Source organism: Oryzias latipes, chromosome 24, assembly GCF_002234675.1.
Source record: "Oryzias latipes chromosome 24, ASM223467v1".
Classification (NCBI taxonomy): domain Eukaryota; kingdom Metazoa; phylum Chordata; class Actinopteri; order Beloniformes; family Adrianichthyidae; genus Oryzias; species Oryzias latipes.
The window spans coordinates 17,782,319-17,809,247 of record NC_019882.2 but is presented as its reverse complement, the minus strand read 5'-3'; the positions used below and the strand labels follow the sequence as shown (position 1 = coordinate 17,809,247).

Below are 26,929 nucleotides of genomic sequence, written 5' to 3'. Positions count from 1 at the left end.
GCTGCTGTTAGATCGGCACCGCAAGGGTTTGTGGGATACCATTTCCTTTGCCTGTCTGGACGGATTTTGGTTTAAGTGTGGCTTTTTGACCAAATTTTTTTAGTTGTTTAGCTGTTTTACTGTGTTTTGCCATGTTTTGCTGAGTTATCTTGTCCTACTGTGCTTATGTCTCTGCACCATGAGTAAGAATGAAGGAGAGGATGATGAGTTTATATCACCCCTACTGTTCTACAGGGGAATGACAAAGACAGACAATTCTTTAATGAAATTGAGCGCAACGTGCATTTTTTCCCCCGTCCTTTTTATTGTTATAAAAATGAGTATATCTGACGGCTCATACTTAGACATATGAGAGATCAAGAAATATAATTCATTAAGATGGAAAAAATATTAATTGAATTGGAGTAATATGACATTTAGTTGGATAAATACATAAATTTGAGTTGTATAAACAATTACTGAGTTTTACAGACGTAAGAAATTAGGTTGATTAAATTTAACTCAATTATTTGTTACCAATAGAAGTAATTCATTTAAGGTGGCAAAATTGGATAAGTTATATATATATGCGTCACAAAGAAAATGGAAATGAGGTCAGAAACTTGTGCGTTTACTTTGTCTGTTCTTCTACTACAAGCAGAAACTCTTTCTTCTGATGATGCAGCCGTATTACTTTTTTGATGGACGTATAATCTTCATACGCCGTCATTAAAATCTCAGACTCCGTCTCACTAAAGTATTGCGCTCTCTTTGGTTCTCCACGCGTTTCCATGGTGACTCCGGAAATCGGCGATCTATTGAGAATGTCTTTATGTACCTTCCGTGCACGAGCATTAACCCAGGGTTACCAAGTCGAGCGCAATTACGCCAACTCATACCCGGTCTTTTGGAACCGACATACCCAGAGTAAGCAAGTTCAGGCGGATTTCAGCCAGAGTTCAGGCTTAAAGTCAGGCTAGTTTAAACATGCTTCCTGGAATACCCCCCTGGTGAGTGCTGTTCAAACGTAAATGTAAATTTTGTTAATTTAATTTATTTGTATTTTTTTCTGAGCTATTTTTATTAATTTGTCCAATACTTGACCATATGTCTTGCATTGTCATATACAGACTAAAAATGGCAATTTTTTACATTTTTGGATTTGAAATAATACATTTAAAAATGAAATCGTCTACTAGCATAAAGTTGTTAAAGCTCAATTTTTTGTTGTTTGTTGTTGTTGACCATTTTGTTGTGCATGACCAGTTACAAATGTCAGCTTTGACCCAAAAAAACAATACACCAGAAGCTCTGGACATGTGCAGGGAGTTCCCCCTGGTGTCTCGTATGTGGAACCGCACACTTACTCACCCAGGATGAGTGCTCCTTCATCTGGTGCTGGCTGCTGTGAGAGCCGCTGGCTTTGCCACGCCAGAAGCAGTTCTGGCAGAGCTGGTAACCACGGCAGCGGAGGCAGCGATAGCGAAAGCCCGTCATACCGTTGTCATGGCAATAGGAGCAACTTACAGGATGGTAGACTGAGAAATGGAAGACAAAAATAGCCTCACGGTAAACATTACCAAAGCTTTTTATATACTAATAAGGCTCATGGTCATAGAAATAAGGAGTTTAGGTTCTTTTTCCTTCTTGTTTATGTTGAAATTTAGATTTAACCCCAAAAAAAACCAGACCCATTTTTCCTGAAAAATGAAATAATGTAGAATACACCACAAACTAAGTGGACCACTGAACACATTTCTGATAAATTTCTGTTGCTCTGATGTCACCATGGGTTTATTTATGCTAACTAGGCTTAATTATTTAAGTCTTTAGTGTTTGAGGTAAGCACAAAAATTATACTTTACAAGAAATGATCTGCCATCTCTTATTTAGCAAATTAAATTTTTTAACCATCTGGAAACATTTATTTCCTTTTATGCCTTCCATTTCTTAAAGTTGAGTTTGATTCTTTTATTTTAAATATCCTTTTGACTAGATGAACAAAAAAGCTTAACACTTACATTCTTTATGTGCATGTGTGCACACGTGTGCATGTGTGTACATGTGCCATTTGCTCTTGTGTGTCTGTATGTATGCACACACACACACACAGGCACACACAATCCAGTACTTATGTGTGTATATTTGTGTATGTGTGTGTACCATGTTCCACGTTGGCCAGACGGTGCATCAGAGGCCACCAGATGAGACACTGGGGAGGTTCGACTACGATGTCCAAGAACAAGTTCAGCATCACTCTTTTCTGTTCAGCAGAAACATTTGAAACAGAAACTGAACAAAAAGCAAAAAGCAACCTCTAAGCTACAATTCATTGTAGACCCTTTTCTTCTGAGCTGGTTTCAGTTCTGCCTTTCTAAGCACCAGAGTGGAACCAGCTTAGTGCTGGATCTCTCAATATATTTGCAGATTACGCACAAACAACCGAGTGTCTGGGTGTGCACACCTGTTGTGGGAAACAGGAGCGCGCCGCTGTGTTTGTGTAGCCGAAGGCCGGTCCTTCAAGCACAGCAGTGGGCAGCTTGAGAACCTCCCGCAGAAAACTGTCAAACTTGGACAGGACCAACGCACCGTGGGAGTCAGACACCTGAGAAAACACATCTACACGCACCACAACATGACAGGGAGAAGCCTCCAGTTAGGGAAAATAAAGCGGACAGCATCTAAAGCCTTAGTCACAACTGCCCTTACGGGTGGATACAGATTGTCTAGAGGGAAAAATGAGCAAACCTAAATAGGACGCATAGGTGGCCGACAGAAATGTCGTAGTCTACTACGACAGGCTGTAGAGAACACTTTTTCGTCTTTTTTCAGTTTTTCAACCTGCTCACTGCGCAAGGAGCCTGTTAGTGCTGTTAACATGATAAGTGTTCACTCCATGTGCAGTTTGATCGTTCCAAATGAGAAGATTAGACAGTCAGAGTGTAGTTTATGAGGTAATTCTACAGGCGCTTGTATATCACATTGCGCGGTCAGTAAGGGGCCAGATTTCACACCTTACTAATAACTACAGCCCGTTGTAAGGACACCCTGCTGCATCATCACCCACACGTCATAAGTGCATGTAACTTAATTTAGCTTTACAAATACTTCCCTGCACTCCTTGCATGTGGCTCGACAGAAATGAGGCAGTTTAATAATCAAAGTCTAGTGTGTCTGTGCGTCCTACAGGCACTTGCATATCACTTGCACACCCTGTGCGTCCGGTAATTTCACGTGGTCAGTAAGGAGCCAGTACTCACTGTACGGCAGTATCACTCGTACTTCATATATATGTCTGTGACTTCCATTATCCTGACAAATACTTCACAATACATTTACCACGCGCACGACAATGGTATGTTCCATTGTCATGACGTCGCTTAAGGTGGTCTTACGATCCTCAAGGGAACTGCAAGATCTGCCCCTCCTCTCTATGACCCTCCATGGGCCCAAATACCCACAGCACCCTAACGGGTCAACCTTTGTATGGCTTCATGTGACTAAGGCTTTATGTTCATTAAAACATTGACTAGTCTTTTCCTACACTGGAACTTTTCCTTTTGCTTACTGAGTATTTTGTCCACCTACATAGGTTTGGTGATGTTTTTTCCCCACATCAAAGCATCACTGTTAAAGAGCTTAAAACCTTTTTTTTTTGGTAAATATGAAAAGCACCACTGCACGTCTGTGTTTTCTCTAGCAGCTGTGTGTGTGTGTGTGTGTCAGCTCAAATAATTTAGGAGGTATTATCTCTCCTCATTGATTCAATCTTGTGATTGAGACACGGCAACTGGACTTCAAATTTTCCTTGAAACGTTTCGCCGCTCTTCCAAGTGGCTTCATCAGACATGAACATTTTCATATTTTTGTCTTGTTAAAACTCTCAAAGTTCTAAAACTTTGTGGAAAAAAAAGTCCAGTTTCATAGAATGAAAACAAAGATCAACTTTGGAAGATGAAAGGATTCTGTGCTACACAGGACACGGCACAGACGAGACTAATTCAAATGGTCGACTGCCAATCAGGATTCTACGGAGCCCCTAAAGGGACATTGAAAGAAAAAAAAACAATTGAAGTAAAAATCTAAAATAACATAAAAATAACACCAGTTAGTAACCAGTTACTAATCATTACTAACTGGTGAGCACCAGTTAGATTTTTTTTTTTTTACTTTATTTGTTTCTTTTTTTTTTTTAAATGGGCCTTTAGGGCTCCGCAGAATGCAGAACACAATGCACTTTTAAAAAAAGCATGAAGAGCTGCACTAAAACAAAAATCAAACCGCAGAAGGTGGACCGCTTTACAGTGAGGAAAAAAACTGCATGAAACTTGTATAATAAAGCATTGTTGCTGTATAATGGGAACATTTTTTATGATTTTGATGGTTTTTCCCCAAGACCTTAGGTTCCAAACTCATGGTCGGATACTCACAGCGAAGTTTATCCACCAGCTTGCCTCCACACAGCGTGGCCAGCATGGCCTTCACAGACAGGACTGTCAGACGGCTCTCTGGTTCACTGAAACAAACCAGATCACACACATTCACGGGGTGTGCACATGGGGCGCTTCATGTTCAGTCCTGTTCGGTTACCAGTCAACAGCGGCCAGTATGAACTGGACTAAGAGGACGGTGCTCTCCTGGGGGTTGATGGTGTGGGTGGTGGGCAGGCGCTTGCTGAGCTGGTTGAACAGGGAGGACACCAGGTTCTCCAGTCTGGTCACGGAGATGCCGGCGTTGAGCTCGACTGCGTTCAGACCAGCATCCCGCACCGCCTCAATCACATTATAAATGTCTATCAGATGCACTAGAACAAAAAAAAAAAAGGGTTAGGATAAGGGTAAGAATATTTACAGAGATGTCTCTAAATAAAGTGGAGCTTAAACTGTCATCAGTAGTGACTTACAGTTGCATCTCTTCTGTATAAATCTCAGCTTGCAGGCTGTTCGATACGTAGAGAGACAAATGGAGTCAAAGTTTTGATCACCTGTATGAGAATAAAAAAAAAACGTTTAAAGGATCTCAATTTAGCTGCAAAATAAATACATTTCTATCTAAAGACAGTATGGAGGACTAAATCGGACAAAAAGAAAAATAATTTCAGATTTATATAAATAAAGAAATACTATTTAGATCACTGAAATTGTCATACCTAAATAAACATTTTGGTCATGATAAAGAGGGAAAACATTAAAAAAAATCTTTTTAAGAAAATAGTAATTTATGTTTTGTTTATGTATTTTCTTCATATATTTTCTCTCCAGGTATGAATATTGGTCATTCCAAAACCTGTAATGTTAGGACTTTGGGGTGTAGGTTTGGTCAGAGACACTTCACAGGTCTAGCATGCTGACATCAAAGTGACCCTAGTAGAACATCAATAGTTTACTTGGCTAGTTAACTTCACATACTTTAAGGTAGCCACGCCCGCTTTCCTTGAAATGTACCAAACCCAAGTTTGGTTAATTTCTAACAGAGAAACAACAAACCTTTCCTTATTGTGGCAAAGTACCTAAATAAGGAAAATTTTAAATTAAAAAATAGGAAAATATTTGCAAAACTTAATAAAAAAAACAAAAAAAAAAAAGAAACTTTAATAAATGTAAAGCTATTTTTTCACACATACTTTGTATTTCTGCATTTGCTAGCCCTACTATTTTTAATCATTTATACCAGTGTTTTTCAACCAGTGCGCCGCAGCACACTAGTGTGCCGTGGGAGATGCTCAGGTGTGCCGTGGGAAATTGCCCTCATTAACTGATCCAAAAACATTTCCCATCTCCAGGAAATCAGCTCTGTGTTCATCCAAACAGGCCCTGAGAAAACACTGAGTATTTAGGAATATGAAAGATCGTAAAATACTTTTTTCTTTGTGTTTATTTGATTCTGTTAAAGACATTTTGATAAGAAGACGGTACTGCGATTTAGCCGTAGCGTCAGCCGTTTGCGGAAAAGTCCCGCCCCTTTAACTGTCTCCACCAATCATTCTTGGAGGCTGAATCACATGTCATCAGTCTGACCAATCAGAAGTGGTTAAATTCTTCACTTCCTTTTTCCGACTCTGCTCATAAAGTCTCTTAGTTCCAACAAAAATACCAGCTAAAGCTCGTCTTTAGCGCTGTAGCTTTCCACAGAATCTGGTATCAGACCGTGGAACAAGTAAACAAAACAATGAAGCTCAGAGACGTTAGTCTGTCTGCGTTTGGCGGCTGTTTGCACTACATCTCCCATGATGCATTGGGTTAAAGTGACAGCGTCTCTGCGCACAATGAGTCTTCCTTTGACGTCTTGAAACCACAACGAACACACATCAAACAGTTTTTAAATTTTCTAACTTAACTTTTTTTACATCTTTTAGAAAAAACAGCTGCAGCTTCCAGCTTTTTCTGCCACAATTATCACAAAAATGCATGTGAGATTGTGGAGGGGCTGTAGATCAATACAGACTATGAGTTTCTACCTTTTTTTTTTTTTTTTTAGATGCTGTTGTCGTGCCGCGGGATTTTTGACAAGGTTAAAGTGTGCCGTGGCTTAAAAAAGGTTAAAAAACACTGATTTATGCATAAGTTATTACTTTGGGCACTTTTGTGTCCCCATAAAACAGATGTTAGGGACCTACACTAAAAGTAACATTTGCCTTTAAATCACGTCTATTCACAGCATTCGGGGTCAAAGTTACTCACCGAGCTCCACGAAGATCTGCCTCTTGTCGTCTCCTGCTGGCGCTGGAGCCCCCCTCCCTCTGTCCCTATGCCCCCCCTCCTTCATCACCATCCTGCAACACCACAGCAAAAAAAGTTCAGAACTATCAACAGGAAACTTTAAAACTTTTCTATTCCCTGCAGGGTTAATAAAAAATAGAATCTAACATTTAGTTTGAACCATTTTACGTTCACTGAAGCTGCTGAGACTTAAAAGAACAGAAAACTCTTTAACTGACATTTTCCGAACCTTTTTAAAAAAACTTCTGTAAAGCCTGGAAAATGTAGATTTATTCATTTGTAATCAATGTAGCATTTAAAATGTTTCAAAATCATATACCGGTGCCTAAATATTTCTCAACCAAATCAGAAAAGAAATGTTTAATGATCTCATATTGTGGGCAAAATTGTTTAAGTCCCACTCCTATCATCTTTTGTTTTATTTTCAAAGTGATTTTAAAGTCTTTTTAATTATGATGATGCTGTTTTTAGAACATAGTTTCTGCAGAGCAGCAGGAGTTGTAGGCGGGACGGTTAGCACAGAGGAACCCTGCAGCCAGGTCCTCCTGTCTGTTTCTACGCCGTCTCGCTTACAGCTCCTCACAACCCCAACCTAACATTAGCGGTGCAACAAAAATAGCAAGCAATATCAGAGCTATCCAGCCGTAGAGTTTAGATTCCGGCTCAGACGAGGAAAACAAAGACGTACATGGATCTATTTGTCTGCAGGTGGATGCATCAGAATGGAGCGGAGCAGAGAGGGTGTGACAAATCTCTATGTAACAAATACCATCTTTTTCAAAATGCATTTTTCTTCTGCTCTTGATTCACCATGATATGAATAAAGAAAAACTCAGAAATTCAGTTTTATTTTCTTTCTAAGCCTCCATCATCAGAAAAAAATCCACCCAAAATACAATTTTTATTGGAATGGGTCTTTAACATAATTAGCATACATGTATATACTTTAGTAGATTTTCTTAGGAATGTCTGTAAATAAAAAGGGCTGCTCATTTCCCACCATTATTCTTGTAACTGTATTTCACTGTCAGCGTTCGCCCCGACACACCCGAGCTAACAGAAGATGAGCTAAGTGCTCTATAAACAAACACAAAAGCAGGCAGTGAAACCTGAGCAAGTCTCAGGTAGGCAGAGGACAGCGGGTCATAAGAGCTTTCCAACACTACATATCTGAAACGCACACAAATATTAGCATTCCTTATATGAATGTGGTGACAGGCCGATCCCTCTGACACACACACACACACACACCCACACACCCACACACACACACACATTCCAGAGAGGATTTGGAAGCTTCCCAGGAGACTTCATGCTTCATCCAGACAAAAGAAGGATTGCTGCCTTCAGTCACACTCTTCCTCAGAAAAACATGCCTACATTCCCACACATCTCTAAAACAGAGCTGCTCAAGCTCCCGCCAGAAGGATGTGCCGCAGAACCGTGAACCTCCTGGCTCATTTACCACGACCACCATGTTATTTGAGCTGCTCTTCCATTGTAATCCAAGCAAATCCAAGAACAGCCAGAGGGCAGGAGATTGATGGGACTCTCAAACCCTCATACTGAATCTACGGCAAACAAGTTCAAATGTTCAATAAAAGAAGAAACAACTAAAAAAATGAGGGACGCAAGAGCACACCGTTTGACCCGACAGGTCTGTCTGACTGGTACTTATAAAATAGGGCTGTGGACTGTGGACGATCTGATGCAATTCACAAACAATGGTTCAATCTAGACTAACAATGGTTGCTTTACTGGATGTATAAGCATTAAAATAATACTGATAGTTCAGTAAACTTAATTTCAGTTTTTTTTTTTAAACCTTGGTTTTACTTTGTAGATTTATTTACTTCTGGTGACAGCGGTGCATACAGTTAGTTTAGTTTATATACTTACAATCCAACATTATTCTAATATTTTAGAGCGATAAACTATATTGCCTGATGTGTTTTATCAGCATACTCAACTATATTTACAGTCCCGCTCCAACTATACTTTTCTTCTACTGTAAAAGTGTTCCCAGTAATCTTTTAAGTATGATTCTGCCGTTTCTAGCCAAAATGGAAAAAAAGCATTTTTTAAGACATACTGTCTACAAAGCAGCAGCAGCTCATTAGTAATATGAGTTGCAGGGAGTTTTTAGACTGGAAAAATCCTTTAGTCAGGATCAGTCAGGACCCACCTCCCCATCCTGGGCAAGGATGTGGAGGTGGTGGAGGAGTACAAACACTGTGGAGTGACTATCGACAGCAAACTGAGCCACAGTACTGCTGTGTACAAAAAGGCCTGCAGCAGACTCTACTTCCAAAGGAAGCTGAGGTCCTTTAATGTGTGCAACAAAATGCTGGAGATCTTCTACCAGTCTGTGGTAGGCAGCACCTTGTTCTCCTCCGTGGTCAGCTGGGGAAGCAGCATTGCAGTCAGTGACACCAAAAGACTGAAGAAGCTGATCAGGAAGGCGGGTTCTGTCATTGGCTGCAAACTGGAATCATTTGAAGCAGTGATGGAGGGGAGGTCACTGAACAAGATCCTATCCATCATGGACAACACAGAGCATCCTCTCCACCCTGTTCTGGACAAACAGCAGAGCTCCTTCTCTAGGAGGCTCAGACAGCTCCGCTCCAAAACTGTCCAATACCGGAAATCCTTCCTACCAAATACAATAACGGTACAATAATTCACAGGGTAGCAGATAACTTTTGCACGTTTTTCTTTTGTTGCACATTTTTGCTGGTCCTGTCTGTAAATCGCTCTTTAAATTATACGACCTTATTTGTTTACATTCATGCTACATTCTTTTGTTCTTTATATTCTATTTTTTCTTATGTCTACTATTCTTCTTTTACTGCTACGGTAACAAACAAATTTCCCACGTGTGGATCAATAAAGTATTTCTGATTCTGATTCTGATTCATTTGGTCCAGATCCAGTCCTAAAGCTTGCGTTGAGTCTGTATTCAGACTGCCGTCGAGCAGACTTTCCTGTTCCGGACTAGAGATTGTAAACAAAACCACATGACTAAAGATCTTTTCTCTCATTGGTTAGGAATTACAAAGGCGAGGCAAAACAACAAGAGGCAGAAATTACAGTCCTTGTCGGGATAATTGATTAAAACTTTATATTTTGCTGATCAATTTTGAAAGTCTGTATCAACATCAGGCTCAACACTTTCTACTCGCCTTTTTGATCCAGTGGAGTCATGCTGCAGAGCGGTTACTGGCAAACAGACGGCTAGAAGGTACGCTGACTAGTGTTTATAACATATAGATTGATGAGGAAACAGTGAAAACCATGATGGATCATGTTAAAAGTTGTTTTAATAAGCCTGAATTCATCCGAGCCCATTTTAATGAGTTGCAGTGTCGTTGTGGTGTTATTTTAGGAGAAATCTGTTAAGGAACTACAAGGTAGCTTTTAGGATGATGTCACAGCAGCGCCAGAAAAAACGCGTTTTCAGCTGTGTTAAACATTCTAACAACTAAGAAGTTGGACTTGTTTTTCCTCTTTGATAACACCACATTCGTTGCTTCACATTCTGTGGCTTTTCAGTTACTACATTTTTACTCTGTTTACATCAAGTGACTACCGGCTACGGCGGTCGTTTTGGTTCAGTTGTTCCCCTCCGAGGACGGATTGTATTCAGACTGAAGAATCTCAGAGAAAACCCTAGCTCAGTCCGATTAGAAATATACAGAGACCACATCCAGAGATGGGTCAGAGAGCGGGTTCTGGTCCACTTGGGTGTATTCAGTCAAAAAAAAACTCTGGTTCACTTAAAGCGGACCAATTGTGTGTATGAATACACTTATACATTGTTTTATGCATGTCATCCATCATCAGAATAATACTACAAGAACATGTATTCAGATACTTGTTACAGCCCTACTTAACAAAGACAAACCCTTCAGTTGATGAAGTGAATCATATACAGAAGGCGATGCGAACTACACACACTACAAGTATGACGAAAAAACCAGAAGAAACACAATTAATAAAACCAGTCAGTAAAGTAAGAATCTTCTGAACCAGTAGAGTGTTAATCTGTGTACTTTCTTCCTGGTTCGAGCTCCTGATCTTTTTTTTTCCATTGAAACTTTAAGATGTCTCAATGCTAAAATGTTTAAGCAAACCAAATCAAAAACAAACTTTAAGAATTGTCACAATTTTCCACCAATTTGAACCAAGCCTTTGGGATTTCCCTTGCTTGAAAGCACCCCAAGTCTTCAGTCGGTAGATTCTCCTCCTGAGGTTGGGAATGGAGGACTTATCTGCCTCGGGGTCGTGCTTACGACCACAAAAGAGGAAGGGATGCTTGGGCAGACTTGAAATGAATCCAGACTGATGCTGATTCTCTTCTGGCCTGTTTTCTGCCAATTAGCGGGGTGATGTCATGAGCCACAAGAACTGACTGAAAGCAGGAGACCAGCAATACAAAGAGACCACAGATCCTTCCAAAGAGCCACTGGGCTCACCCTCAAGATCAGCGGCTTAGGCATTTAGGAGCTCCTTTATATTCAAAGAAACCAGTTGAGTTGATTTGGGCATCTAGTCAGCATATCTAGGCTGTTACAAACGGATGTGTTTTAAACATGTCCCACTGGGGAAATGACAAAAGCAGACATAGGAGTTTACCAAAGATATGCTTTGTCTGTCAGTAACAGAAGAGTCTTGTGGACATAAAAAGAAGGTTTAGGTACCCGGCTTTGTCTTGACCTTGGGAACTATTTTCGTCATTCTGTATTCGTCCCCCACCCCCATCCCCCATCCCTGCTTTCAGTTTCGAATTCGACACAGACCTAAAAGTATCACATGTTGCAGTTCCTCAAATAACCACTAGAGGTTGGTTTAAAAAGAAACCAACTTTCTACTGAATACCTAATTGACAAGTCCATATCTAGACACAAAACAAATATTAGTCTGGTTTATAAAACATCTTGGTGTTTACAGTACAGAGAAGTTACACTTTCTTAAACTATCCGTTTTGGTTTTATAATTATTGGAGTGGTTTTTGATTAGCACGTGTGTAGACACAACAAAAATATCCAAAAAGCCCTTTTTTGTTGTTAAGCAAGATTAAAGTAACTTTAGTCAATACAGTGGCATCTCACAGGGCAAACGATCTACACAATGACCAGCAAGTCTTGCAAAACATATTAGCATCATATGACAAACTGTACACATGCATGATAAATATATTCTGTAAAAAGAAAAGGGATAAATCAAGCCAGTTCTATCTTGTGTCATGAGGAACAGATGAAACTCTAACCCCATTAAAAAGATGTGCAAAAGAAATGTGCAAAATAGAAAAATAAATAAATAAATAAATAGCTAATAAAAAATGTGCAAAGGTTATCTTTTGCATTGTGATTTGTTGTACAGGGTTATTGCAGCCAAAAATGTTAACTTAGCTAGATTTGGGTTGTCTGCAGATAAAAAAATGGGCCCTTTTTTTGCCCACAGACAGCCTGTATAAACCCATAAAGGCATGCTTAACCAATGACTAAAGTGTGGCGCATTAGGGCATCATACAAAAATGAATCACCTGTACATCTGCAACATTATCTTATCCTTATGAATACATTTGTGCTCCGTCTTCATTTTTTTGCCTAATTCCTTAATTTTTGTGCCATTGTGAAACAGAAAATATAATTTCCCATATAATTACACAAGAATTTGTTCCAGCAGTCATAAATGCACTGCTGGAACAAATTCTGTTAATTTTGAAAGGTACCACTAATTAAAGGCGACATAAAGGTTTTTGGTGTAGTGAATAAATTGTTTTTGTCCCACACACAGATATTGGTTGCATTAATTAAAGACCCACTCAGACAAAAATGCTGTTTTGAAAATGCTCGTGTACCATTTCTCTAATGATGAAAGACCTGTATAAAGAAAATTAAGATTAAAACAGCGTTTTTGAGTATTTCTTTATTCAGTCGTGGTGAATCAGGAGCAGAGAAAACACAGATAAATTCGATAACATCTTTTTTTTTTCCTCGTCTGAGTTGGAATCTGGATCAAAACTGTATGTATGGATGCTCCAATATTGCTCACCATTTTGGTTGTCCAGGTTTTGTTACGTTAGTGGTGTGAGGGGCTGTAAGCTAGTGGGAGAGAGTGTAAAAAAAGGAACGACAGGAAATGAGCGCAGCCTTAAGGCCCGTACACACCAGGACGAATATTCGCCAGCGTTTTTCGCCACGTTTTTTGTGTTCACACCCAGGCGATTTTCGCTGACGATGAGCCGAGCGAACATGCAAATTAATTCCCTGACATTAGATGGCGCTTAATGTAAAACAGAAATACCGGCTGTACACAAGGTGGGGCTGTGCAACTTCACGCTTCTTAAAGTCGCTTTTCACTCAGAAGAAGAGAGCAAGTATTTACGCGCTTGTCAGAATCAAACAAAGAAAACATGAATATTTCAAGCACCAGTTGCTCCAGCTCCAGTTCCAGCGATTAAGAGATTATCGTTCTGTTGAATGATGAAAGACGCCGGGAAAGACGTAGATTTTGGGTACATACCATAGTTACGAGAAGAAAAGAACATGGGGAGTTTTATCGATTGGTACAAGAGCTGAAAATGTATCACGAGCGTTTTCTGGGATATTTTAGAATGTCCGTCAGTGAGTGCATCTTCTTCGTCTTATTTCTTCGCGGTACTTGGCGTATATCTTCTTTGCCGTGACGTATGTGTGCTCAGCAAGACAGTTTTGTGTTTGAGCGCCCCCAAGTTGTGTTTTACTGTAACTTCAGAAGCTCCAGACACGTGTGCAAAACTGCCATTCTCATTGGTCGCAGCACGTCAAACCAAAAAAACGAACCCGAGGCGTTTTTTTAAAAAATTACGCTTTTGCGTGTGGCGTATTTCACGTCGGTGTGCACACTCACATTGGTGCCCTTTGTTTAGTCACGAGGCGTTAAACGTCGGCGAATATCGTGCGTGAAATTCGTCCCGGTGTGTACAGGCCTTTACTCCACGCCAAAGGTCCTTCCACGACTCAGGTGAATTTCTAGAGTCCTAGAAATTCCTAGAGTCCTAAAAAACAACAGTTTTTTCTTAATTTTGGCTAAAAACAGCACAACCATAATTAAAGACAACTGGGAACGATTTTACAAAAGATCAAAAGATGATCGGAAAGGGAATTTAAGTTTAGGTAGTTTGTTTTTGAATTTATTTCCAAAGACAAAACAGGAGCTCGAACAGTTTCATCAGGTCTTCTGAATTACTACACTGGAGAGTGAGTTATTTCCAGCCTGGCCTGGTGGCAATTACGTCTGTCTGTCTGTCTGTCTGTCTGTGTGTGTGTGTCGCCTGCGTGAGTAAAGCTGACATGGCTGAGCATTTGGTCTACGAGTTGTGCTTCCTATTTTAACCCAGAAAGCCTTAAATCACTACAGATATAATTACACTAGCCACAGTTACCTCCAACTATGTCAGGGAGCTGGAAACAACTTAGCTGTCACACTAAAAGTTGAAAACAACTGCCTAAATTGAACCGCAATGTGCTAAAATATTATATTATTTTGAATATTAAGTCATCAAGTCATAAATCTTTCCTTGATATCAGTTGGGTATAGCAACAACTATTCTTTGCCGTTTTTGGTTTTGTTTGTAATGAAACATACTGACTGTTAGATAAAGCCAGACTGGTATGTAATGGATGTGGTTTAGTGTTGTGTTGCCAAAGAAGTGAAAGTATTTTCTTCTTAATCTCAGAGGATGACGTGTTCCGCCCACGGAACACTTTTTTCCCTTTTTTAATTTTTAATTTTTCAAAGCCATTAATTTTTTTAATGGCTTTGAAAATCTGAATATGTCTTTTTTTGTACTGATGGGTAAAGATAACCAACAGTAGTTGTTGATAAATGATGTAGCCCCATTGACCAAAGCAGGAAGTACCGTGAGAGTACTACCCTACTTCTCAACAATGTAACTTCCCAACATTTTGTCTGATCAGAAAACCTCCACAGTGTCACCAAGCTGAGAGGCTGTGCTTTTTGCAAATAAATAGATAAATAAATAAGACTTAGCACAACAAAGAAATATTCAAATGGCATATAATTATAGAGCATTTTTCTAAATTGCAGAGTCCCATCTCCCCCCCACACACACGCCGCTGCCAAACACTGGCACCAACCTATAAACACCAGGAGTAATTTGGGGTTCAGTGTCTTGTCCAAGGACACTTCAACACATGGGTGGGCAAGGCAGGACCCAAAACCTCTGATCCTCCGATCAGAGATTGACCGGTCTACCTCTGCATCACAGCCATCCTGGTAATGTAAGGACATTTGTGTTTGATAGATTATCTTATTGTTGTAAAAATGGTTCTTGACAAAAAAAATATAATTTTTTTTAAACCTTATTGATTTTTGAAATGTTGTAATGCAAAAACATGCAAAGATGAGTATATCAGTTACGTCAACCAAAAACTTTTTGTCATTAAAAATATCAGACTTTTGAACAGGAAGAAGAAATACAGTCAAAGAACGTTGCTACAACAGAGAAGTCTATCAAACTAATTTCCTTACTTTCTATCGTTGCCATGGTAACAGAAATACCCTTTGTGTTACTGTGAAAAGGCTGCAGTAGAGAACTATGGTAAACATGTAAACATATAGTACAAGTAGTTATGGCCAGAATCTTACCACATAGGGTTAAGAAATATAATGTTATTAATTAAATTGGTAAAAGAACAAAATTCAAATGATCAAAGAGTCATACACATTTTGCACAAATTCAAAGTGCAAAAATAAGTTTACAGAATATCCCTGACTCCGCCCACTCTCTGACATCATCACAGGGGAGCATAAAGACTTGATCTGAACAAAGTTCCTTCCCCTCTATAAAGCATCAAAAAAAGTTGTTGTATATATACTTTGCCATTTTAAGCAAATCCTTAAAATGTGTTGGATTCTTTAAAACAAAAATGAAATAATAATATAGCCATCAGTCAGAAAGAGAACTGCAAAAAAAATCATCAACAGAGAATATTCAAGAAATACCATTGAAAATTAAAAAGTATTTATGATGCCAAAACCTTTTAGAAAGGCTGGTTCTATAGTGTGAGCTTAGGCTAGGACACAGGAGGGTTTCCTAACGCACCAGATTAGATGCTAATCATTTAGATGTCAATAACTATTTCAACTGTTTGTACAAAAATAGACCAATGCACTTAAACAAAAGTCCTTTTTGGATCACTGGAGCAGCTACAGGGTTAGGAAAATATGTCTTCACCCAAACAGAGGAAACAACTAAAACAGGAACCACCCGAAAACAGGATGTTATAGCTTAGCAAGCTGTTACCATAACAACGGTTGGAGGGGAAACCAATTTAATCTCACAGATTCATAAACTGAATTACAAACTAATCAAAGTAAAAATTACCAAATTAAATGGTAAATACTCTAAAATACATCTAAAGTTATTACAGTCAGAAGTCCCGTTCACACACTGATGGAGGCAGAGCTGCGATCGAGGTTTTAACCAGAACACCACGAGCAATATGGGCTTCAGGGTTTTCCCTAAGGACTTATCTGCAGGCAAGGCAGGAACTAAACATGCAACCTTCTGATCAGATCTTGACTGCTGTACCTCTACTCCAAAGCCACAAATAATCATACCCAAGTCACTGGAAATAAAGCATGGATAGAAATGGTTGATAAAAGCTTTCAACTGACAGCAGATGCTTTAATTCAGAATAAGAATTGAGCAAGGACAGCGTGTGCAGTTCAACCAACAGCCTTTGCACTCAGTCTGTGTGGATTGTTGTGCACACTCATGCATGCCTGTAGTGTTTTATGCAGTGTTTTATGGTGAATGACTCTTACTGGGGGAACTAAAGTATAACAGAAAAGCACGCCTGAAGGTAAGAAACAGGTGTGGTCATACCTCTCTGTGTCAGGGGGTCACACAGACCAGAGGAGACTCAATGCAGGATTTCTGATGAAGACACAAAGCAAAAACATGTTTTAAAAAAAAAAGCTATTTTAAGCATCTAAACTACATCAAACATCAGCCCAACAAAAGTAGAGCAATTCAATTGCTAGCGAGACCTTATCTAGTCAAGTTGGACGAAGAACCTTCTGTGGAACATGTGAAGAAAAATAATTCAGAATTTACATGCATGCAACTGTAATGATTCAATCAGGAGTGATAACAAACCTAAAAGTCTTTATGGATAGCAAAGTATTCTGCTGACAAAAACCAGAGGAGGCAGAAAATGGTTTTAAAATGTAGGTACTTGTTTAAAAAAAAAAAAGTTAAGTAGTAAAAACTTGAAAAACACAAACTGTTGTAACATCTGCACAGACTTGGAGAACCTTTTATTTTTGATTAAAAAATGACATTAATTAGTTTAACTTTTTTTTTTCCACGGATGAAAATATGAAAAATCTTTATAGAGCCTGTTTTAGCAAGCTGTGGGAGGGGCAGAGTCACTGCTGCATCCGTTGTTTGTTGATGTCTAAAAATATTTGTTCTAGAAAATAAAAGGGATTTAAATTTAATTTAATAAATTGAAAGCATAAAGCTCATCTTTAAGGATGTACAATGTATGCAAAATGGAGTTATTTTTAACTTTATAATTTTATTTTATTATCATTTTATTGGATTCATTTGTTTAACATAAATTAAAGAGACGTTTAGATGTGTGTGTTTTTTCAGTTTATCACATGGGACTCTGAAACCTTCCAGCAAAATCCCTGATTTTAATTGCTTAAATGTTTAGCAAAACCTATAGCTTTCTCTTTGGCTAATGTTTTGCTTTTTCATTTATATTTACATCAAATATGTTTAAAAGCTTAAAATCTCTGGTAAAAATGCTGGATTTAAAAAAGGCACACGTTTATGGACAGAAGGGCTTAATTTGATATATTACCACAAATGCCAGCAAGTTATTCACCTCCAACTCTCAACAAAAAGAAAAAAAAAACTTACAGTCACAAATGTTTAGGAGTTTAAAATTGTGTTGTTATTTTTAATTTCTTTTCATGGTTCTTGAAGTCTGAATGGTTTTACCTGAAGACACGGAACAATTTTCCTTACTCTATTTACAAACCTCCCCCTGTGTTTCTGTTCATTAAGAAGACAGTGGCACCCCTCTAACTCCCACTGCTGACACAGTAAGCTAACTTAGGTCTTAGGCTACGGATACACCAGATGTATAAATGGTAAAATACTGTATACTTGTATAGCCCTTTTCTACCTTCCTCTAAAGCCCACAATGCTTTACAGTCACAGTCCCATTCACACATTGGTGGTGGTGTAGGTACCAAAACTGTTCGGCCTGTAATAAGTGTTCGGCAGCCTGCGACTGATGATGACGTCGCACCATTTGATTGGCTATACGTTGGTCCGATGACGTGTCAGATAGTGATTGGTCCGGACAAATTACGGTACGACCATAGAAGAAGAAATTGTGAGCTCCCGTGTAAACAAACTAAGCAGCGGCATAGAGCAAGACGATCTTCTAAATGAGCTTTTATTTTTTTTATGATTATTATTTGTTGGGTAGGGAGGGCTGGGGAATATGAAGGACCCAAAATGCAGCGACGGGAGGCACACGGTTCCAGGGCATGGGGTTTATTTTTAAACTAAAGCGCTGCAGATCAGGGAAACAAAACTAAACTTACTGTGGGTTAACATGAAAACATGGCAGAAGACAGTCAGGGAAGAGACGGTATGGACCGGCACAAGAGGAAGGCAGAGACAAGACCTAAATACAAACAGGACTGACAAGACACAGGTGACAACGATCAGGAGCGATTGGAACCAGGGAAGTAAAACCAAAAACATGACAAAACAGGAAACCTTCCAAAATAAGACAGGAAACAGAACTCAAATATGACAGAAACAAAAGGAAGGCAAAGACACCCAAATCATGACATTGTTAACTGCATGTTCACTAATAGTTTTTAAAATCTGTGCAGCCAGTGCTTTATTCTTGTCGGAAAGGACCTGGAAGAAGGGTTAGGATTAGGTGAATACGTGCCAACAACATTTATCTGTGGATGAACTTAAACTGGAAAAACACCAGCCCTGCTTTTGTCTGGACCCGACTGGAAACATAAATTCACATGATTGTTTGCACGGTTTCTCAGGACTGTTCATTCAAAAGCCGCCTAACCTAGCGCACACACCGTCCCAAAGCCGCTTACCAGAGTCCAGCAGCTTGCTCACGTGGAGCAGCCGGACGGACTGTACACACCGTAACAAAGCACACTCCCATGCCTGAAAACACGAAGCTACGAGTCCGGCTTTTCTGCTCAGAGGCACGGTTCGCTTGCGTGGAGCAGCAGGTTCATTGTAATCTTTTTACAAAGTGGGTTGTGGCAAAATCTCTCTATAAACATTACAAACTATTTCAGGCACAAATTATTAAGGAAAAGAACTTTTGGTTACAAGAGGAAACGTGAAATGAAAATATGTAGAGCCCGAGCAGATCTCGAGGCTACATAGTTTGTCCAAATGGAGTTACCGTAGTGTGACGTCATCATTAGTGTTAGGCCCCCGAGCACTTATTGCAGGCCGAACAGTTTCGGTACCGAACACACCCCAACCTTCCACCAGAGACAAGGTGGGGTTTATTGCCCAATGACACTTCAACATGAGGGCCGGCAAGGCAGGAATCAAACCTGCACTCTTCCGATCAGAGGTCGACCCACGGCCGTCACAGACATGTGACGCGCATTCAAGAAAGGCCCTTTAGCCTATGACAGAGTTGACCGTGTTTAGCCCGTGGTGTTTACACTGGGCAAGCAGGGAGGGGCTTCTTATTCTTCTTTCTCTGTTTACTAGAGCATGTCCATTTTCAAATGGTCGGCTCTTCTGAGAATTGAAGAAAACGCTATCCATACGTAAATTCTTGATAGGTCAAAGTTCGACCTGGTTGAGCTTTCAATGTGCGTTCAATTGCCGTGCGTTTTGTACGTAGAGCCTGAAAATTATCTTAAAATTTGTGTAGCCACACGTAAACCAGGAGACAGCCTATAACTAGCCGTAAGAGCAGTTGAGACTAATGCTTTACTAGCAAATAGAATGTGGCGTAAGGCACAACAGATTCTGTTCAACACAATCACCCCTACATCATAAGGACGTGCAACTTACATTAGCCCTATCAATACTTCACCACAAACTAACCACACATTCCACACTCGTCTATTTTCAACTAGCCTTAAGGGAAATGCAAGACAACCCCCCGCTCCCCTTAAAATGCGTCTTAAACCGGCCGCTCCTCTCTATCACCCTCCATTGGCCAGGAAGACCCAAAAACCCCCAGTACCCGTACAAATCAACCCCTGTATGGGGTCATGTGTCGAAGCCTTAAGAAAGGAACCCAAGACACACTTTAGTGGCTTAGTTTCAGCTGTGTTAGTCAAGTTAACCATCAGTGACCAGGCCAGAGAGTACATGCCAATCTAAAACAAATTGACTCTCCGACATAAGAAACTTATAAGAAAATAATCTATCACAAATCCAAGCTGTGCAGCCACTACTCTTAACAGAACATATTCAGTCCAGTAAATTAGTTTTTTCTGTTCCTTCTTTGGGGATAGCTTAAAAAACACATGTTTTTAGCATGATGATGTAACACACGGTTTGGATTTGACTTGACCAGACAGGGGTTGACATAGCCCAGAAATTTGCACTGGCCCACAGGGCCAGTAGTTTTCGAAAGTCACTGGCCCGACTCCGCGCACAGCGAGACCCGCCGCTCCGCAGGTGCTTGCAACTTTAGGGGGGTCCGGGGGCATGCCCCCCCGGAAAATTTTAATATGGTGCAATTTGGTCCATTCTGGTGACATCTAGCACTTATTTATACACTTTTCAATGACTAAAAGTAATAGAGCATATCAAACTTAAATCTGCTCTAGTCTGTTTCAGATGTTTTGAAGAGAGCGCTGCAGTGTAGTAGTTAACACTAGTTAAGAAGTTTTCATGCTGCTTCTAATCACTGCTATTTCACATTTGTTCCTAATCAATAGTTAAGAAGTTTTATTGACTTTTTTGCCCTGACTGCCTTAAGGTTCTGCTTTTTGTTACTGTCGCAAAGTTACATTTACTTTTTAGTTACTTTAGTTACCTAATTAAATTAAATAATTGAAAAATTAAATACAATTAAATTACTAAGATCATTCAGCTAACTAGAAATACTTACTGCTTACAGTGTTGTAAAGAAAATCAAAATGAAGTACTTAGACATTCTACTGCATTTGAGTCTGAGATTCAGGTATTTTGAGTTGCCTTTGATTCTTTGACATTCAGCTTAAAGCTTAGTGCATACAGTTTCATCTTCAATGCATTCATTAAATATCTTGCTGTCCATAGTACTAATTCCACCCGTCACTCCATCTAACATATTCCTATCTATTCCTGCCATGTCTTCCACATCTCTGACATGTTTCAGTCTCTCTTCAGTGACGGTATTGGATTTATGATCATCGCGGTGAAAAACCACCAGGGGGCGCGCTGATATGTGTGTCAGCTTAAATATATCTACATAAGATGTAATAATAACCCACTGGCTTGTTCCTTCGTTGTTGCTGTTTAACATTGTTTAGTATTGAATTGTTACATTCAATAAAGTTTGAAAAAAAAATTGAGTGAGCGCGTGCCGCGTGGTGCTCGGCAGTGACAGCCGCGCGCGCAGGCGGGAGAGGAGGAGAAGAGTGATAAAAGGTTTCCCATAGAAACCCTTGAAGTCTGAACACAGGACTAGCAGAAAAAGTGAATTATAAAGACGAGGTAAATCTACACGTTTTCGCAAAATATACTTTATTGAAAAAGGTGAAAAATGTATTAATTGTTAGATATTTTAGTGGCCCGAGCGGACAAGTAAAAAATAAAGTCTTGTGGTCCGTACTGCTCGAAAAACAGGACCGGGCCAGCGGACAAATGGCTATGTCGAGCCCTGCCAGAGCTTCAGAAACAACAAATGACTCGAACAACAAGAAACAGGAACATTCACACACAAACACACTCTGTGAAGGCATTTGAAAACATCATCGACTACAACCTTTCCCAAATGAGCGTAAAAGAGTGGTCCAAAAGAACCACACATGCACCTCTTCTGCAGTACCTGCTGCCTTATCGCTAACCAGAGGGCGTGAAGGTCTAAATACCAAAAACCCCGTCCACACCACACCTGGCACTGCCGTTTCTGAGGGATAATCCAACAACTGCAGAGGTCGACGAAAGACGCTACAAGTAAAGGAACTGGTGTTGAGCAGACATGAGGGAGGCCCCTAAATAGAGGTTGTTTACCCCCCCCCCATGGCACACACATAACATGCATGCCGCATGACCGAATTACCCCTTGCAGCTGTCCCTTGTTGTCACAGCCAGCACTGACGGGACCAGTGCTACTTCAAAGTACTGCAACATTAGACATTTCTGAAATGCCTTTAAACAACCCCTGTACTGTAACGCACATGCCTCCCAATGCCCTTTGTCCGGACTCACAAATTTCTCTAAATCAGTTTTCTTCGTTCATTTATAGGAAGTTGAGATTATGGGATATTTGCAGACTTGCAGTGTGGGGATTAACAAGAGTTTGGGTGTCCTGAACCTCTTTATTCACAGTGAAAATCATAAAAGACAATTTTTTTGCAAACATTTACTATAACGGAGGTTTCTACAAGACCAATTCAGATGTGACCAAAAAGAGTAATGGATATTTTCTGACCACAACTGAATCATGCAATGCTTTTGTTTCACTGATCCTTATTTTTTATATCATGCAAAATCAACTTTTTCAGATTTTAAGTGTACTATAATGTTCATTCCTCACTATAAATAACCCCAAAGCGGTATTTTGATCCGTTCACGCATTTCTGAGTTTCCTCTAATAACCCCACCCCCTCCCAATCCATGAAAAACGAGTGGGTTCTCATGTTCATACGTAAAAAAGTGAAGAACAGCCCCTTCCAAGAAGAGTCTGCGCTGTCAGCACCACCCCCAGGCTAACACACACTTTCACCACAGAGCTAGCAGAGATCGGCTAAAACTCTTTCCTTTTATATGCACGGTGACAGTAAGAGAGACTTTCCAACCGAAAGTCACTGTTAGGTTGGGGACGTGAGGGGCTGTAAGCTAGTGGGAGATAGTGTAAACAAAGTGATGATGGGAAATAGGTGCAGGCTTACTCTGCGGCAACGGTTGATCCTACAACTCAGAGGTTAATTTTCTGTTGAACTCCTGCCGTTCTGCGGAAACTATGTCCTAGAATACGACAGGTCTTTTTGGGGGTTTTTAACTAAAAACAGCATAATCATAATTCAAAGACCAATGGTAACACTTTTAGAGTAGACTAAAAGAAAATTTGAGGGGGACTTTAAAAGAAAAAAACAGTTTGACTAAACCTATTCACAGGCACGTTTGCTGTGTTTGGTCTTCACCAGCTTCAGCACTATCTTATGAAGGATTACAACTACAAAAGCGCAACTGATTGAAGAGATTACCCATTTTTGAGTCAATGCAAAACAACAAAAGAAATCCAACAAGCATCTTCTGTAATGAAAATGAGTTAAAGAAAAAGAAAAAAGAACAGCCATTGTCTTTTTAAAACTCTGAAAAACCTCACGTATAAAAATTATGAATCATTTTTAAAATGTCTATATCTTTGGAGCCAAAGTTTAAGAGACGTTTCTGCGATTGTCCTGGGTTCACTAATGGTCTGAAGCTGCTTTTATCTGTTGGGCTGCGTTAGATGTTTTCAAATTAACAAAAGATTAAACGTTATCGTCTACCCTGCATTTCAAGCAACATGCCCATACAACGTAGCTACAGACCTCCAGGACTGAAGACGCTTTTTATGTTTCATTCCTGCAGCGCCACAAAGCTGAAGAACATTTGGAAAAGCAGAATTTTTGTGTTTGTGTTGAGTGTTGCTTTAAAGCTGCCGGAAGGAAGTGTGAGAAACCAAGACGGTGAAACCAACAGGATGAGTGCGCAATAGAAAAAAAAAACAAGTGAAGGTTGCATGAATGTTCATGTTTAGTTAAGAAAGCTCAACAATTTTACACAGAGTTTGTCTTAAAGAGCTGGAGACAAACCTAAAAGTTCAGGATTTGGTGCATCATCTCTTGTTTTAGGAGAAGAATTTCAGTACATTCAGTCAACAAGGTGGACAGACGATCAAGAAGCTGATCAGTATACAGACACACTGACCTCAGACGTACCTTTACAGCAATTCCAAACAAGCAGCTGTACATATTTATGGAACAAAATGCCTATTCCACTGATTCAAGAGGACTAAGTCGAAGCAATCAAACTGTTCTTACATGAAGAGACCATAATTGAATGGCTGGGAAATGATATAAACCAGGCTAATCACAGGCTTCATGCGTTTAGCTATTATCTCCCCACCCACAGTGAAGATAGCAACACTGTTCAGCCCCGCCGTAAATCATCTTAAGTCCTTCCATATGCACACACTGGAACGAGACATTTGACACAAGCAGAGGACCAGGCGCTACAAAGGAGTCCCTGCAGGTAAACCTGCTTATTACCTTCTGGGAAAAGCCGGTCGACTAAGTCGTGTTTCCCCTTTCATTGCGCCCTGTTTGAAGTGTAAATACGTCGCCCAAAGACTAAATACATAATCTGGATCCAGACGAAAAGCAGTTGACCCAACTTATCCTTTTACACTCTGTATTTCTTTTTAACAGACAATTGTTGAAATTTGTAAGTTCTGTCAGAGGATTCTGGTTTTAGTTTGAAAAATGACATCTTCAGTTCTTCAAAATCTTTCTGTGAAATTTGAGCTTGTTTATCTTCTGCATCTAGACTCAAAGTTTTAATAATCAGTTTATTTTTCTTTAAGTTAATTCAATGGTGCACATTTGTGTTTTTTATTTTATTTTAATGTGTTTACGTTCCAACAAACCCAGTTGTTAGTGCTGATAATCCAGTGTCTGAAGGAAATACCAACTGTGACTCTACACCACAGAATTCAGCCCAATCTGTCACTTTCGTTCATTATGGTGAGGCTACCTTCCATGAAACTCCCACCGCAGTTTTTGCTCCAACAGTAAATTCGGGTTCTGCAACCAAAGGAGCTGTGTTATCACCTGTGCTCCAAAGCAGTCATCTGTGCCTCACTGCAAAGGCGGCATCTCATCCTGATAAAGTCACGACAAACAACACATTTTTGTTGAACAATGTTTAGGAATGAAGATTCTATGATTGTTTGGGCAGAAATCCCCACAAACACTTCTGTCCAAAAGTTTACTGCTGTGCAGTAAAGAACTGTTTTCATTTTTATTTCAAGTATTTTACATTTTCTGATATTTTGCTTTCAATTTAAGGAAGAGAAAAATAATCAACATTTTAAAGTCAAGTTGGGATGTCGAGTGGCCTTCCTTCATTTGCTTGCAGTCCATAATGTTCTCAATATTTATGTACCGTAATTATTATCTGGATATTTAAGTTTTAAATAAACCTTTAGAAAGTCGAATAATCAAACGAATGTTGTATTTAGGAATTTTAAAAAAATAGTTAAAATAATGACTACATAAAAATTATTAAAGTGCATTCATTTAAATAATATCTAAGGGAGCTATAGTGCACCATTTGCTTTTGTCCACATTACCAGATATAATTATTGAAAATATCTATAGTTGCAGAAGCACTAGCTGTAGTTTTTTTCCACTTTATAAAACTGTCCATAATATAAAAATGTGCTACTGCGGAACTGACGTTTCCTTATATGGACTACAGCTCCTCCAACAATGACCACACTAACGCTAATTGCAGTTTTGATTCAAATACTAGCCATGATGTGGTCCAGGTCTATGGAAGAACAGTCAAGCTCAAAGTATTTAAAAACAATACAATTTAAGAACAGAAAAAGGTTAAAAAGAAAAAAAGTAATTTAAGAAAAAAGTAAAAAAGCTAACATCATGTACTGTACATGGACTCTTGTGTAATTAACAACATTTTCCTAAATGTATTATAGTAGTTTTAATAAACGTTCTTGGATTGATTTTGATTAGCATTTAGTTTTAACAAACATGTAAAAATCAAAACACATTTAGGACACAACTCTGAAAGGGTTAAAAATCCTACCTAGATTAAATAAACATTTGTTGATATTTCTATCAATATTTATTGTTTGTAAATCTCATTGCACTCCATAATTTGTTCAATGAGTCTGTCCAGTATGAAATACCTTTGACCTACTAGTTATGAGGATTATAATGGAAGATTTAAAAAAAAAAAATGTTTCCACATTTTAAAAAAAACTTCCTTTTATTGAAAAAAATGTTTAACTAATTGCTAAAAGAATTTCAAGCTGTTGCAGAAATTTAAAATAATAAATTAAAATAGTATTTTTATAATTACAAATGTGGTCATTTATTTACCACATATGCTAAACTTGCATTGGTTATTTTCCTCCCGCTTTATTTTTATTTGAGGATGCAGTAATAATGGCATTTCAGTAGTTCCATACCTTACCACAATCAAGACACGGAAAGACGGCGTTTTCAAAACCTTTGTTTAAACAAAGTTTGTTTTTGTTTGTTTGTTTACTTTTTTCAGATTCCACTTTTTCCCTGCAGAAGTTAAAAATAAAAGTATTTCCCTCCAAAACGGTTGCAGTTTTGCCAACTTCAGGGAGACTCGGTCGGTGACATCTGAGCAGCCATGTTGCTGAAAGTTTAACTCCCTCTTTACCTTGTTCCCCCGAATGAATGCCGTCCACAGACCTCAAACTCTAACACTTCTGGAACTTTTTAGTCTTAATATTTCATTTCTGAGGAAACAAAGCCATAAACTGGTCGTTTTGTCTCGTATTTTCTTCTATCAAGCATAAACGTGAGACGACTTTTACTTACCGGGACTATTTTCAGCAGGTATCTGTTACCAGAAAGACATCAAACTGAGACGTGTGGTTTTGACTTCAGCCGAACCTCCTCTCTTTCCTCCCCGGGTTTTGTTCTCTTCTCTTCCACTCATGTATTTATCGTCCTCCGGTCCCGTTATTTATTTCCGTGAGGAGACATGTTTCACATCCGCCCACCGCGGCTCAGCGCCGGTTCTTTCTGCGAAGATGAAGTTCTTTTTTTTTCTTCTCTTTTTTTGAAAAGTCACTCCTCTAGGGTCCGTCCTGCCCCCTTTCCCCTTTAAAAAAAAATCAACCCTATTTTATTACAGTAAACTTTTATGAAGTCAAAACGGACACAGTTCTTACACAATTCCATCAATTACAAGCATAACATAA

General features: G+C 39.2%; 1 protein-coding gene across 7 annotated transcripts in view; it reads right to left on the bottom strand.

The window, feature by feature from the left end:
• The window catches only part of LOC101158250 (dystrobrevin beta), a 47,597-nt gene extending 20,830 nt beyond the window's left edge, over positions 1-26,767 (bottom strand). For 3 of the 7 annotated variants that reach the window (XM_011491982.3, XM_023952945.1, XM_023952944.1), the window contains exons 1-9: positions 26,544-26,767; positions 16,597-16,647; positions 6,660-6,751; positions 4,883-4,963; positions 4,570-4,783; positions 4,410-4,495; positions 2,444-2,598; positions 2,143-2,242; positions 1,351-1,517 (exon numbers count right to left, since the gene is read on the bottom strand). In XM_011491982.3, coding sequence (XP_011490284.1) covers positions 1,351-1,517; positions 2,143-2,242; positions 2,444-2,598; positions 4,410-4,495; positions 4,570-4,783; positions 4,883-4,963; positions 6,660-6,750 — 894 coding nt within the window. In that variant the 5' untranslated portion in view covers position 6,751; positions 16,597-16,647; positions 26,544-26,767. Of the gene's footprint in view, positions 1-1,350; positions 1,518-2,142; positions 2,243-2,443; positions 2,599-4,409; positions 4,496-4,569; positions 4,784-4,882; positions 4,964-6,659; positions 6,752-16,596; positions 16,648-21,784; positions 21,932-26,543 lie in introns of those variants that run through there. The other 4 variants (XM_023952943.1, XM_011491983.3, XM_020714425.2 and 1 more) reach the window with 4 other exon arrangements.
• Between the last annotated feature and the right edge of the window lie 162 nt (positions 26,768-26,929).